This window comes from Eriocheir sinensis, chromosome 25 (assembly GCF_024679095.1).
Source record: "Eriocheir sinensis breed Jianghai 21 chromosome 25, ASM2467909v1, whole genome shotgun sequence".
NCBI classification, from domain to species: domain Eukaryota; kingdom Metazoa; phylum Arthropoda; class Malacostraca; order Decapoda; family Varunidae; genus Eriocheir; species Eriocheir sinensis.
Window position 1 is genome coordinate 19676222 of NC_066533.1, and position 12881 is coordinate 19689102.

At 45.0% G+C, this 12881-nt stretch overlaps 2 protein-coding genes across 20 annotated transcripts in view; one reads left to right on the forward strand and one right to left on the reverse strand.

Moving 5' to 3' along the window:
- Positions 1–4311, forward strand: part of LOC127003578 (NAD(+) hydrolase sarm1-like) — a 186584-nt gene extending 182273 nt beyond the window's left edge. For all 14 annotated transcript variants that reach the window (XM_050870465.1, XM_050870466.1, XM_050870468.1 and 11 more), the window contains 6 exons: positions 62–144; positions 435–528; positions 821–1010; positions 1628–1749; positions 2286–2540; positions 2763–4311. In XM_050870465.1, coding sequence (XP_050726422.1) covers positions 62–144; positions 435–528; positions 821–1010; positions 1628–1749; positions 2286–2508 — 712 coding nt within the window. In that variant the 3' untranslated portion in view covers positions 2509–2540; positions 2763–4311. The remainder of the gene's footprint in view (positions 1–61; positions 145–434; positions 529–820; positions 1011–1627; positions 1750–2285; positions 2541–2762) is intronic.
- On the reverse strand, positions 3230–12739 carry LOC127003580 (uncharacterized). 6 transcript variants are annotated; one of them, XR_007757156.1, is made up of 10 exons: positions 11904–12738; positions 11440–11522; positions 10244–10432; positions 9210–9371; positions 8361–8888; positions 6547–6687; positions 5940–6129; positions 5303–5386; positions 3922–4027; positions 3579–3621 (listed from the first exon to the last, which is right to left on the reverse strand). XR_007757156.1 is itself a non-coding variant. In XM_050870484.1 (9 exons), the coding sequence occupies exons 2-8, from the start codon at positions 11517–11519 to the stop codon at positions 5303–5305; spliced, it is 1374 nt and encodes a 457-aa protein (XP_050726441.1). In that variant the 5' UTR covers positions 11520–11522; positions 11904–12738; the 3' UTR covers positions 3230–3377. The 6 variants fall into 6 exon arrangements, 5 of the variants coding, with proteins under 5 accessions (XP_050726441.1, XP_050726438.1, XP_050726437.1 ...); XM_050870484.1 differs by lacking the exons at positions 3579–3621; positions 3922–4027 and adding an exon at positions 3230–3377; XM_050870481.1 differs by lacking the exon at positions 3922–4027 and having other exon boundaries at positions 3473–3621; positions 11904–12737.
- Positions 12740–12881: the final 142 nt, after the last annotated feature.

A 12881-nucleotide genomic window follows, 5' to 3' on the forward strand; every position in this document is an offset into this window, starting at 1 on the left:
GATATCTGTCCTACGTAAAATGTATGTATGTTTACCTAAAGTCCTCTCTCGTCTGTTTCAGGTACCTCAGTGAAGAGCAGTTGGTTTCGGAATGCGGTATTGTCAACTCCATCCACAGGCAAAAGCTTCGTTCTAGCATACAAAGTAAGTCCGATTGAATCACACATATAGTTCAGTGTCTGTCTTTTGTTAGAAACTAGAGGAAATAGATAGATGTTTTGATTGAATTTTTGGCATAGCAATCACACTCCCACAACCATTTTTCATGCCAACCAGGATATGAAAAGTTAAAGAATTGTGAGTATACGTCATTTTTTTCACACCGCTGGAAGAGAGAGAAAAATGATTTTACGTAGCCTCTTAGCCTGCACAGTGTCGATGATTTCTCTCCCACTCGCCGTGACTAATGTTTCTTGGTTTGGCCTTTGTTGCAGATGAGAACGGACAGCTCCAGGACTCCAGCTCCCTAGACAAGACCCTGGACGTGTTTATCAGCTACAGGCGGTCTAATGGGTCACACCTAGCGAGGTATGTTTACGGATTTATGGATGACTTTTGCCAACAGTCACAAATGAAATGAAAATCCTTTGCCATCCTCCTACAAAGCTAAATATAATGTTTGATATACTTTTGCTGGCAGTCACAAATGCATTGAAAACTCGTCCTTAACCTCCAATAAAGCCCTTGTGTCTAAAAATAATGTTTGCGTCTAAAAAGTAATGTTTGTTTTAGCTTTTGCCGGCAGTCACAAATGTACTGAAGATCTCCTCAACCTCCAGCAAAGCAACTGTGCCTAAAAATTATGCTTCCTCTCTTCCAGTTTGCTCAAGGTGGACTTGCAGCTCAGGGAGTTCAGTGTGTTCATCGACGTGGAAAGACTAAAAGCCGGAAAGTTTGATAATAATTTACTAAACTCCATCCGACAAGCCAAGAACTTCCTGCTGGTGCTGACGCAGAACGCCCTCGACCGCTGCATCGGCGACACGGAATGCAAGGACTGGGTGCACAGGGTAAGGCGGCCTAGCTATTTTTATGTAATTTTTGAGCTTCGGTTTTGACTTTTATGTAATTTTCAAGCATCAGTTTTTACTTCTATTCAATTTTCAAGCATTATACATAACCTTCAAGCATTTTTTCTACCTTTATGTAATTTTCATGCACCATTTTCAACTTTTATGTAATTCTCAAGCATCAGTTTTTACTTTCACTCAATTTTCAAACATTTTACATAACCCTCAAGCCTTTTCTTCTACCTTTACATAATTTACAAGCATCAAATTTTACTTCTACTCAATTTCCAAGCATTTTACATAACCTTCAAGCATTTTTTTCTACCTTTACGTAATTCTCAAGCACCATTTTTTACTTTTACGTAACTTTCAAGCCTCGGATTCTACTTCTATGTAATTTTCAAGCATTGGTTTCATTATTCTATTATGCTCCCTGAAGATGCTGGTTTTGATAACTGACATTAATTACCACATATGTGCTTTCCAAACTGTTGAATTGTGAAACTCGTAACATGACTACACCACAAACACTACAATAACTATCACTACTTCACATGAATTGATAATAAAAAGCTTCAGTCATCATCGGTTTTAAACTTGTAATCTTTCTTTTACAGGAGATCGTGGAAGCGCTACAGGCTGGGTGCAACATCATCCCCATCATAGACAACTTCCAGTGGCCCGACCCAGAGGAGCTCCCCGAAGACATGAGGGCCATATGTTCCTTCAATGGTGTGAGGTGAGTCTAAAGCTGAAGATTGAGTATAGGCAGTTTGAATCCCTAACATGAATCACAGAGGAACGAAACGGTTGATTATATCGTGTCAGAAAGGCCATGAATTAGAAGCCTTGTACAATGGTGCGAGGTGAATCTATGGCTGAAGATTGAGTATAGTTTGAGCTCCTAACCATAACATTACATGGATCACAGAGGAACGCAGCAGTTAATCATGTGTTAGAAAGACCATGAATCAGCTCTGTACAAGATTACCATACTATCACAGCTCAATGATGACTGACTGACAACCACCATAGTCTGAGTCCCCAACCATACATGGATTAAAGAGAAAAGGAACAGTTGATTATGTCAGATAGAACATGGATTAGCTCTGTACAAGGCTGCCATATAATCCCATAGCTTAGTGATTCCTGCCTGACAGCTACCATAGAAGTGTACATTTGTCAGGCCTTTCCTCTACTCTCCTAAGCTTCAAGTCACCGTCCCTGCCCCTGTTCCTGCCTCCCCTCTAAGCTGACCCCTTGCTGTGCTTTCAGGTGGATCCACGAGTACCACAGCGCTTGTGTGGACAAGATGGAGCGGTTCATGCGCGGCGATGACGCCCACGGCCGCTACGCCAACAGGAGCATGGACGGGGGCATGGCCACCCCTGGCACCCCCTCCACCCTGCCCCGCGCCCTCCCCCTGTACCAGCGCACCACCAGCACGGAGAGCGGAGGGAAGTGTTCCTCCTGCTCCGACAAGGACCCCAAAGACTGACGGGGTGACCCTGCATTGGTTAAACACAGGAGGTCAGTGTTGGCTCCACGCAGCACTCCACCACAGGCTGACACAAGTGAAATATTAAATAAAAAAAGTTTAATGTAGAATAAAACATTTAATGTCAGCTAATTAATGTGCTAAATACTAGATGATTAGAGCAGTTGTCTCTGGCTTGAGCTGAGCCTCACAATGCACAGCACCAAGGCAAGTGATGAGTGTCATGGCTAACAACATGGTTCTAACATTTCCAGACTCCTAGCCACCGGCAGCCCCCGCTCTGCCTCCCCCCTGAGGCGCGCCGGGCGGGCCGTGAGCCCAGCGCTGCGTGTTGCAGTGCGAGGGGTGGGGGGAAGGGTCCCGGGTGCCGGGTCCCCGCTGCTGCCCCGCCCCCAGCGCCGCGCCCCGCTGACCTCGCGCTCCCTCAGCCTGGACACTGGCCTGGACACCAATAACGCTGCATCCTGCTCAGACCCGGAGACAGCCACCGATGTTGTCAACTCCTGCGAGCAGTACCTGCAGCAGCAGCACAGCAGCAGCCAGGCACCGGAGCCATCACAGGCCCAGCAGGCCAAGGAGCAGCGCCCGCCTCGGCGGAGGCTCAGCAGCATTCCCTGTGACAGCAGTCCAATAGCTGAGGAGGAGTGTGGCGAGGATGGAGGCAGCAGGGCTGACGGAGACTCGCTCAGCGACCAGCAGCCGTCCGCCTCACCGAGGTCTTCTCTCTTATCATCTCGCCGCTCATCACTTGCCTCGATGGACGACTTGCACAGGAAGTCGTCCTTCGTCAACAAGTGCATGACGCGGGTCCGAGGTTTCATCAAGAAGTAGACGCCTCCAGCGGCGGTGCTCAGGGCAGGCAGTGCCTCCTGTGGACAACAACCATGACCAGTGCAGGGATCAGTGTCTGGGGCGAGCCAGGCGCCCGCCCCACAGTAACCTGACGCAAGACAATCATCCTCTCATCCCACACTAGTGTAGTGCTTGGGTCAAGGCATGGCTGGACAGGCCCTGGCCAGCCCGGGGGCACACAGGCCCTGGCGCTGGGCCAGCAGAAGGAGGGCAGCAGGGAGCTGCCCGGGGTGAGGCCTGTCCAGAAGATGGTCAAGTTTCCTGCCATAAAGAAGTTGCAGCTGATTATCAATTACTGGAAGCATATTGTAATTAGCAGTTTCTTGATACCAAATAATATACTAAGAAGCATTTAATTATCTATTTTCTATACAGTATTCTTTCACCATCACTCACAGGTCTCATGTTTGTTAAGTTTTAAGCATTCATCAACACAGGCAGCAGCAGTTTACATTCAGCCGAGGGTATTAAAATTATATTTAAAATATTTTATTGTAATCTCCAGAAGCTTCTAGGTCCTGTAAATATATCACACAGATATTTAGCCAGGCTGCGTCCTACCTGAAGGCTGATGAGGTTGTATTTTATATTTATGTGTAAATAGTCAAGTTGTGGCAGAACATGAGACCAGCGCATCACACTTCAGACTCCTTCCCTCACACTACCACTGGAACACCAAGAACATAATGTTAAGACGCCGCTGTTCCGTGCGGAGTCCCAGAGAGTCTGTCATCCCAGGGCAGACTGTCAAGGCTCTTCTTGTGAATCTTTTAGTCATTGCATTGATGAAAGGTGATGTTAATATTAGAGAACGATTAGCCTGTCATCAAGGATTCACTGACAGTTTCATCCATTGTACATAAAATCCGGCAACTAACGAATAAGTTTGAGATTTATTATTTTTACATGCAGTAGTCTAAAGCTTAAATAAATACTATTTAAGTTATAAACTGTTTAGTATTGTTCTCCCACCATCCATGAACCTGCCAGGCACCTCCTCACTCTCATAGCCACAATGCTAGGCTGGGGTAGCACATCCTGGGCCAGGGTTTGAGTCCCAGCCCAGGCAGTCAGAGAGAGAGAGAGAGACATAGTACCAAAGAAATAATGGGTTCCGAGAGAAATAAATTGCTGAAAATAATTTTTAAAATGATGGAAGGAAGGAAGGAAAACGTAACTTATGGCTTCCTGTCAAGGGTCAGCATGCGGCCCACCCTGCTGTTCATCCTCCCTTTCAGGCTGGTTAATAAATGGGTACCTGCGGAGAGTACACTGTGGTAACCCGGATGTCACACTTGCCCTGTGTCCCGGGTAATGAGTTCCTCCCACCACAAACTCATGGGACAGGGCGACAGAGATGAGCACCGTAGCGATGCCCATAACTTTACCCTTCCCATTTCCCATGCAGCAGAAGTACCTGTATGCCTTAGTTACTGTGCCTGGGACCACTAAACATATTATCCTGTTCACTGAGATTGGCATGGATTTGGCCTTCACTGGTAACATACAGTCTCGAGTCTTTCTCTGCCTTTGTGGTGGATAGTGGATCGAGTGTTTCCCATGTGGTATTGGTATGCTGGATATCCCTTCACTGGTAGCCTGGTAACATACGCTCTCAGGTCTTTCTCTGCCTCTGTGGTGGGTAGTGGAGTGTTTCCCATGTGGTATTGATATGCTGGATATCCCTTCACTGGTAGCCTGGTAACATATAGTCCCAGGTCTTTCTCTGCCTCTGTGGTGGATAGTGGAGTGTTTCCCATGTGGTATTGGTATGCTGGATATCCCCTTCCAAGGTACAGGACTTTACATTTTTCTTCATTGAATTGTAGCAACCACTTGTTCCTTTCCTGTAGCTTGGTGAGATCTTCTTGTAGGAAATCTGCAGTCAAGGGGTTAAAGCAAAAGTTATTGGGACAAACTGCTAAACAAGGATCCAACCCACCTATGTCAGGGTTGGAAGCAGCAGCTCTGGTAAGGGAACACTGGCAAGGTGGCCTTCAATCCTTTTGCTATGGGACGCCTTCATCTGGAAACAACAACGACATGAACACAAAGGTCGGTGTTGTCAGGCGCTTCCACCCCTCACATCAACTATTCCCAAAGGCCAAATAGGAGATCAGTCAGGTTTTAATGAGATTTTTTAGGTTCATGGTACAGAAGGGTCAAACTATCACCAGGGTCATAAATAGATCAGTCCGCTCATAATGAGTTTTTAGGTTCATGGTACAGAAGAAGGGTCAAACTACCACCAGGGTCATAAAACCACCCCTGGAAATGCCCAAAACTCCTACGAATGGCTAGCGAAATACATGCTTGGCCACCAAAATGTTTAAGAATATGTCCCAAAAAGTTTATGGAAATAGTAACTTACCAGAGGAAGGGTTGTACTACCACCAGGGTCATAAAACCACCCCTGGAAATGCCCAAAACTCCTACAAATGGCTAGCGAAATACATGCATGGGCGCCAAAATGTTTAAGAATATGGCCCAGAAAGTATCAGTAAACAGTAACTTTTTGAAGCTTATGAGGATACTGCAAACCCTAAGTCACTACCCAACACCCCCATAGAATGTCTCACCAGTGGGGCATCCCAGCTGATTGTTCCTTTAGTGAAGACGATGCCCCCATCCTTGACAGCCAATCCATAGTGGGCACATGCTTCAGCCAGGCCATCAGCGCTGTCGTAGAGCAGCGCCTCGGACAACTCCTCCAGACAGTATGATTGACCCTTACAGCTGTGTGACTGGTTAATTATGCCCAGAGATTTCCTGCAAGAAGAGATAACATTAGAAGCGACATGACACTTTGGGGAGCTTCACCAGACTAACAACTTCCCATCAGCAGTGCCTCAGAAAACTCCTCCAAACAGTATCACTTATTTATTACGCCCAGAGAAGGGAAGAGAAAATTGCAGTGGAGGGAAGGAGAGAGAGGAGAAAAGTCACAATTAGGAACGAAACTACACTTTGAGAAGCTTCGCCACTCACAACGTCCCTTCAACAGCACCTCAGACAACTCCTCCAAACAGTATGAAGGAAAGAAGAGGAAATTGCAGTGGTGGAAAGGAGAGAGAGAGAGAGAGAGAGAGGAGAGAAAGGAGAAAAGTCACAATTAGGAACGAAACTACACTTTAAGAAGCTTCGCCAGCCTCACAGCTTCCCTTCCACCTCTAGTGCTGGCCTCACCTCTGGATTGAAGTCATGTGAGGGTGGAAGGCACACTGGAACAAGGGTGGCAGGAGTGTGGACAGCTTGAGCACCCTGTAGTAGTTGTGGGTGAGCCAGGCCATGTTCATCCTCAGCGCCAGACCCACAAGTTTGGTGCCTCTGTGACGAGAAGGAGAAGGCTGTGATTTCTGACCTGTGTGCCCGGTGCAAAAGGGGGCCAGTGAGATCTTTGAGGGTGCCGCCAAATTCCAAAAAAAATTAATTAAACTTCTCTCTCTCTCTGCTGCTGCTGCTGCTGCGAGCGATGAATTTTTTTTTCAAGCTACTTTTCATTGAATTTGTATAATAATTTGTACTTATGGAAAATTACAAACTGGAGAGAACAATTTTGCTGTGTAATATTTATGCGTGTATATGGACACTGGGACACTGGGCTTGGCAGGAGAGGGGAGAGGAGGGGAGGGTGAGGTTGAGGACTGGCGCGTGTGACACACCACATGACACGGCAGGGGCCACTGGCCAGCCAGAATGCCTCAGCCCAGAGGCCCAGAATGTCTCTGGGTGTATTGGAAGTTTGAAAGGCTTGCCAAGGGTGCCGCAAACTAGAAAAGGTTGGGAACCACTGGTCTAGACCATGTGGAAGGAGTGTGGCGTAGGATTGGAAGGGAGGGAGGGGGGGAATGAGGGGACAGAGCTGGGTGGAGGAAAAGGAAAAGGGCGAAAGTGAGGTGTGAGTGAAGGGGAAAGAGCTGACAGGAGGGCTGAGAGTTTGATGGGGGAAGGATGAACGAGGGGACAAGATGGGAATAAAAACCAAGAGAAGATTGAAGGAGAAGAGTTTTGGGGGAAGGCAAAGACAAGGGTTGGAAAAGGCGAGGAAAAGGCACAGCTATGAAAGTATCGGCCTCTCATAAAGTTAAAAAAGTTACGTATTGAATGACATCACAAAAACACAAAAAAATCATACAAGGGCTTAAGTTTTCTGTCCATGGAAGTGAGGCCGGCCCTCGTAAAGTTAAAATAAGTTACGTATTGAATGCCTCTGTGACAAGAATGAGAAATGGCTATGAAAGTATCGGCCTCTCATAAAGTAAAAAAAGTTATGTATTGAATGACATCACAAAAACAAAAAAATCATACAAGGGCTTAAGTTTTCTGTCCATGGAAGTGAGGCCGGCCCTCGTAAAGTTAAAATAAGTTACGTATTGAATGCCTCTGTGATAAGAATGAGAAATGGCTATGAAAGTATTGGCCACTCGTAAAGTTAAAAAAAGTTACGTATTAAATGACATCACAAAAACACAAAAAAATCATACAAGCGCTCAAGTTTTCAGGCCATGGAAGTGAGACTGGCCCTTGTAAAGTTTTAAAAAGTTACGTATTGAATTACATTAGGAAAACATAAGATATCAGGGAGGAACTTGAATTTTCAGTGCGTGGGAAACTTCTGAAACTGACCTCGACCTCTCTTCCTCCCGAAATAATTTACGCACTGAACAACATAAAGAAAACACAAGATATCACAGAAGAACTTGAATTTTCAGTGTGTGGGAAACTTCTGAAACTGACCTCGACCTCTCTTCCTCCCGAAATTGATCTCTCTTTTGGGGGTCACTATTAACTTTTTTATAGCGGATTTTTTTAATCATTTATTTTTATTTTTTTATTTTTTACAGCAAAGGAGTCAGTTCAAGGGCATAAAAAAGGAAACAAATATGAAGTGCTTTCTTTGGTGTTAAAAAATAAATCAGTAAACAATATAAGATTGGCAGAAGGAACACACACACACACACACACATACACACACCAGAACATTAACAGCTCATACTTACTTAACATTCTGCGGAAGACTCAGAACGCTCATTATGGCTTCCTCATTGCCCAAGTTGACCAGCAAGTACAAGGCTGCTGCTTCCTCTCTCGAACTAGAGCATGATATCACACTCCCACTGTTACTACTACATCTGGTGTCTTTAACTCTGGATGGAGACACTCTTTCGTTCTCCTCGGCGTTGTCTGACTCAGCAACTCCATCCTCTGAGGTTTGTGAGTCCGTCTTTCCATCGTCGTTTTCCCCGGAGGATTCTGTCTTAGCTGATGCGTCTTTCTCGCTCGCTTTCGTATCCTGCACAATCTTTGTCTCTGCGCCTTCGTCACCCCTGCTGTCAACGTCGCTATCATCGTCACTCTCCTCGTACTGGTCGTCGTATATGTAAGCCTCAAGGTTAGCTCGGTCGGACTCTGCAATCGTGTTCCCCGAGTCCAGTTCTTGGTAGAGAGACATCACGGTGGACAGTGTTTCGCCGAGCTGCTTCAGGTTCAGGTACGGGTCGAAGTCCTTCAGGTCGTGTTCACAGGTTCTGGCAAAGGGAAGGATTTAAACGGATTGCAGGAGGAGTTTGTATGATGAATATGCAGAAGGGTATAAGAAGAGGAAGGGGAGGAAAAGAAGGAAAGAAGAGGAAATTGAAGTGGTGGAAAGGAGAGAGAGAGGAAGAGAGAAGAAAAGGAAGAGAAGGAAAAGAAGGAAAGAGGAGAAAATCAAAGTTAAAATCAATAAATGAAATAAGAAAATAAAGCAAAAACTTACTATTTTATCATGGCAACAGTATTCCTTGCATTAAGAATCTGCACTGCACTCTAAAATCAATAAAATCAATCAGTCAATTCAAACAACCTACCTATAGTGGGCATAGACATAAAACCTGGCAGCCGCTTGGTAGATCTGCAGGGCCATGCTGTTCCGCACACCCTGCACACACAAGTCCTGTCTGATGGCCTGCAGTCGGTCGTACACGAACTGGTACACCAACGCCCACGGCAGGTCCTTCACGCAACACACACTGGTGGATGGCAAAAGTTAACCCGGTAGCAGTGACGGCCAAATCTGTGGCTTTACCTTGTAGCAGCGACGGGCAAAATTTGTGCCATGATATAAACCCCCCAAAATAGATGATACATAAACTGATCACAAATACTTTGATATATATTATGAAATGGTTTGTGTGAGTGATGATTTTTTCTCATTTTTCTCGCTTAGAGGGACCATTAAGAAACATGATCCCCGCTGCTACCGGGTTAAGTAAATACGTAGTACAGGTAGGGAAATACTTGCACTTAATACTTTACTCTTCACTGTGGATGATGTAGGAAGAGAGGGAGAAAATTACAGTAGGGAAAAGGAGAAAGAGAGAGGGGTAAAGAAATGGAGAGGAGAAGAAAAGGAAGGAAGGGAAGGAAAAGAAGGAAAGAAGAGGAAACTACAGTAGGGAAAAGGAGAAAGAGAGAGAGGGGTAAAGAAATGGAGAGGAGGAGAAAAGGAAGGAAGGGAAGGAAAAGAAGGAAAGAAAAGGAAATTACAGTGGGGAAAAGGAGAAAGAGAGAGGAAAGGAGAGGAGAAGCAAAGGAAGGAAGGGAAGGAAAAGAAGGAAAGAAAAGGAAATTATAGTAGGGAAAAGGAGAAAGAGAGAAAGGAGAAAAGAAATGGAGAGGAGAAGAAAAGGAAGGAAGGGAAGGAAAAGAAGGAAAGAAAAGGAAATTAAAGGAGGGGAAAGGAGAGAAAGAGAGAGGAAAGGAAAGGAGAAGAAAAGGAAAAGGAGGAAAAATACGTATATAAGTGAAAACTATATAAATGAGACGAAGGGGGACTTTCAACCACTTCCACTGCTGAGGTGACGACAGTGATAGTAAATAGTAATAGTAATAGCACACTCACTTGGCCAGGAGGTATCTGACGGTCTTCAGCAACACTGGCACTGGCCGCACGTCCGAGGCCTTGACCTCCTGGCCAGCTGCGGGGCGGGAGAACATCTTGACCATGGCCCGGGGTTGAGGGTAGTTCAGGCGACGGCCATTAAAGTCAACCGCCATCTCGAGGGCGTGAATCATCTTCTCTCTTTGCCGCCTGAAAATCAACACTTATCTCAGGTTTCACTCGTTCTTGGTAAAGCTGCAAAAGAATTATTTCAACCTACATCTAATAAAGACTAAAGTAATACCTCAGTTTTTTAGTGCCCTACCTTACGAGGGTTTTGATATACAAGCAAAAATATCCACTACAAATACCCTGGTTTTTGAGTGCCTTACTTTACGAGTGTTTTGATTAACGAGCAAAAGAAATTCACTATAAATGCCTTGGTTTATGAGCGGTGACTTGGTGTAAGAGCATCCTGTTTGTACAAGTTGAAGACACAAGCGTGGGTTCCCCTTATCCACCACAAGACGAGAGTGCTCACAGCGGAAAGCAATACGAATGGAGTCTCAGTCCAGGTTGTACACTCATAGAGGTAACACTCGCGCTCATGTCCACTAACGTTTGTGCTCTAGTGTGCGATCTTTGTGTTTTCAGCAATACAGTGTGCGTTCGTTTTGGTTTACGAGCAAGATTCCAGAACGAATTAATCTCGTAAACTGGGGAATGACTGTATGATTTTCATGCAGTGTACTGTAATACCAAGGAGGGCCAACTCAAATAAATGATCACTGTTTCGAGGTAAAATATTCCTAGATGCTTCCCATTCAACTTTCTGTCTTACCTTCGGTAACTCTAGGAGGGTACCAGGACACCTCTCCTCCCGAAATAGACCTATCTCTCAGCCACTCCTTTGACTCTTTTGTAGGAGCAGTGAGTAGCGGGCTTTTTTTTTCATTATTTTTCCTTTTTTTAACCGTTAAACTGTTTCCTCTACTGTAAAAAAAATAATAGATCAAAAAAACTGATATGCAGAGCAGAAGAAAAGAGAAAACTCACCAAAACTAAAAGACACAACAATGCCAATCAACAATCAAGAATAAAAAATAAGGACCATAAGTGGAGAGCTGTTACAAAGGCAATCCCACACCTACTAATGGACTGGACCGGACGCTAAACCACCTAAGTTCTGTCTACACAAAGGTGACACGTTTACTCACAGCCGCACCTCAGCGTTAGGACACATCCCCATACATGTCCCAGCCACGTGCTGATGTGGCTTCTCCTTCTGACTCGCCATGACCTGAAACACACAAGTTACATAGGTCAACCACAGAGGACTGACCTACACCAGCCGCAGCATCCATATTATATTCTGGGATAAAATGAAGAAGGTTTATCCCAGTAGAAGCAGGGATCATGTTTCTTTATGGTCCCTCTAAGCGAGAAAAATGAGAAAAAATCATCACTCACACAAACCATCTCATAATATATATCAAAGCATTTGTGATCAGTTTATGCATCATCTATTTTGGGGTTTTATATCATGGCACAAATTTGGCCCGTCACTGCTACATGGTAAAGCCACAAATTTGGCCCGTTGCTGCTACCAGGTTAAGTATGGCAATGCTTAGTGTAGCCTTAGGTCAGGTCAGGTCAGGTCAGGTGGAGTCATCTTGCTTACCGAATGATTTCTTAAGGGGCAAGGGAGGCTGGGCTCATTAGGGGGTGGCTCGTCTCGTGAGGTTAACGCTGGCACTGATGACAACCTCTTCCATGTTCCTCAGAATGTGGATGATGCTAAGCTCAGAAGATGAAGATGCTGAGCTCAGAAGATGATGATGATGCTGAGCTCAGAAGGCAAAAATGATGCTGAGCTCAGGAGACGAAGACGATGCTGAGCTCAGAAGATGGTGAAGATGCTGAGCTCTGAATATGAAGAGGATGCTGAGCTCAGAAGATGTAGATGATGCTGAGCTCAGAAGATGTAAATGCTGAGCTCAGAAGATAAAGATGCTGAGCTCAGGAGATGAAGATGCTGAGCTCAGGAGATGAAGATGCACAACACCTCCTGCTTCACTGTCCAAGATTCCGCTCCCTCAGAAGTGTCAGCATCAACCTCAAGATGCTCAGGAGATAAGAGATGCTGACTGCTGAGCTCAGGTGTTGACAAAAGGAGCTGAAGCTTATGCAACGGGATGTCATTATTGGGATATTTAGTTCATTTCTCTGCTTTAATTTCTCTATTTTTCCTTTCACCGCCACCATGAAGCACTTAGAAATAATAAAGAGATGAAATACGTGTACTAAAAAGTTTATATCTGAGTAAATCATTATCTAACCTGAAGTGTCATTGAACATCCGACTTGCATTTCCTTTAATTTACCGGAATTTAAGATTTCTAGTACTCGTATTTCATTCTATTATTAATTCTTAGTGTTTTATGGGGGGAGTTAGACACCTTTTGAAGCTAGTTAGATAAAATGCCATGGCGAGGAGTGGCAACCCTTTTGTTTATATTTTGTTGACACACGGTGCACCTGTCACCCTAATTACCCGTGATTTACCTGTCAGCATCACCCAAGGACAGGTAAGGTGATCGCTTAGTATTGACCACACCTCATTGCTACTAAAGATACCGGCTCTGATAACGGGGCCAGGC

What these genes read in the sequence shown, in the direction of transcription:
- LOC127003580 (XM_050870484.1), bottom strand. Translation starts at nt 11,519, where the DNA reads ATGGCGAGTCAGAAGGAGAAGCCACATCAGCACGTGGCTGGGACATGT. An exon ending in AGTCTTCCGCAGAATGTTAA is followed by an intron (nt 6,688 to 8,360) that starts GTAAGTATGAGC and finishes TTCTCGTCACAG; the next exon opens with AGGCACCAAACTTGTGGGTC. An exon ending in CACATGACTTCAATCCAGAG is followed by an intron (nt 6,130 to 6,546) that starts GTGAGGCCAGCA and finishes CTCTTCTTGCAG; the next exon opens with GAAATCTCTGGGCATAATTA.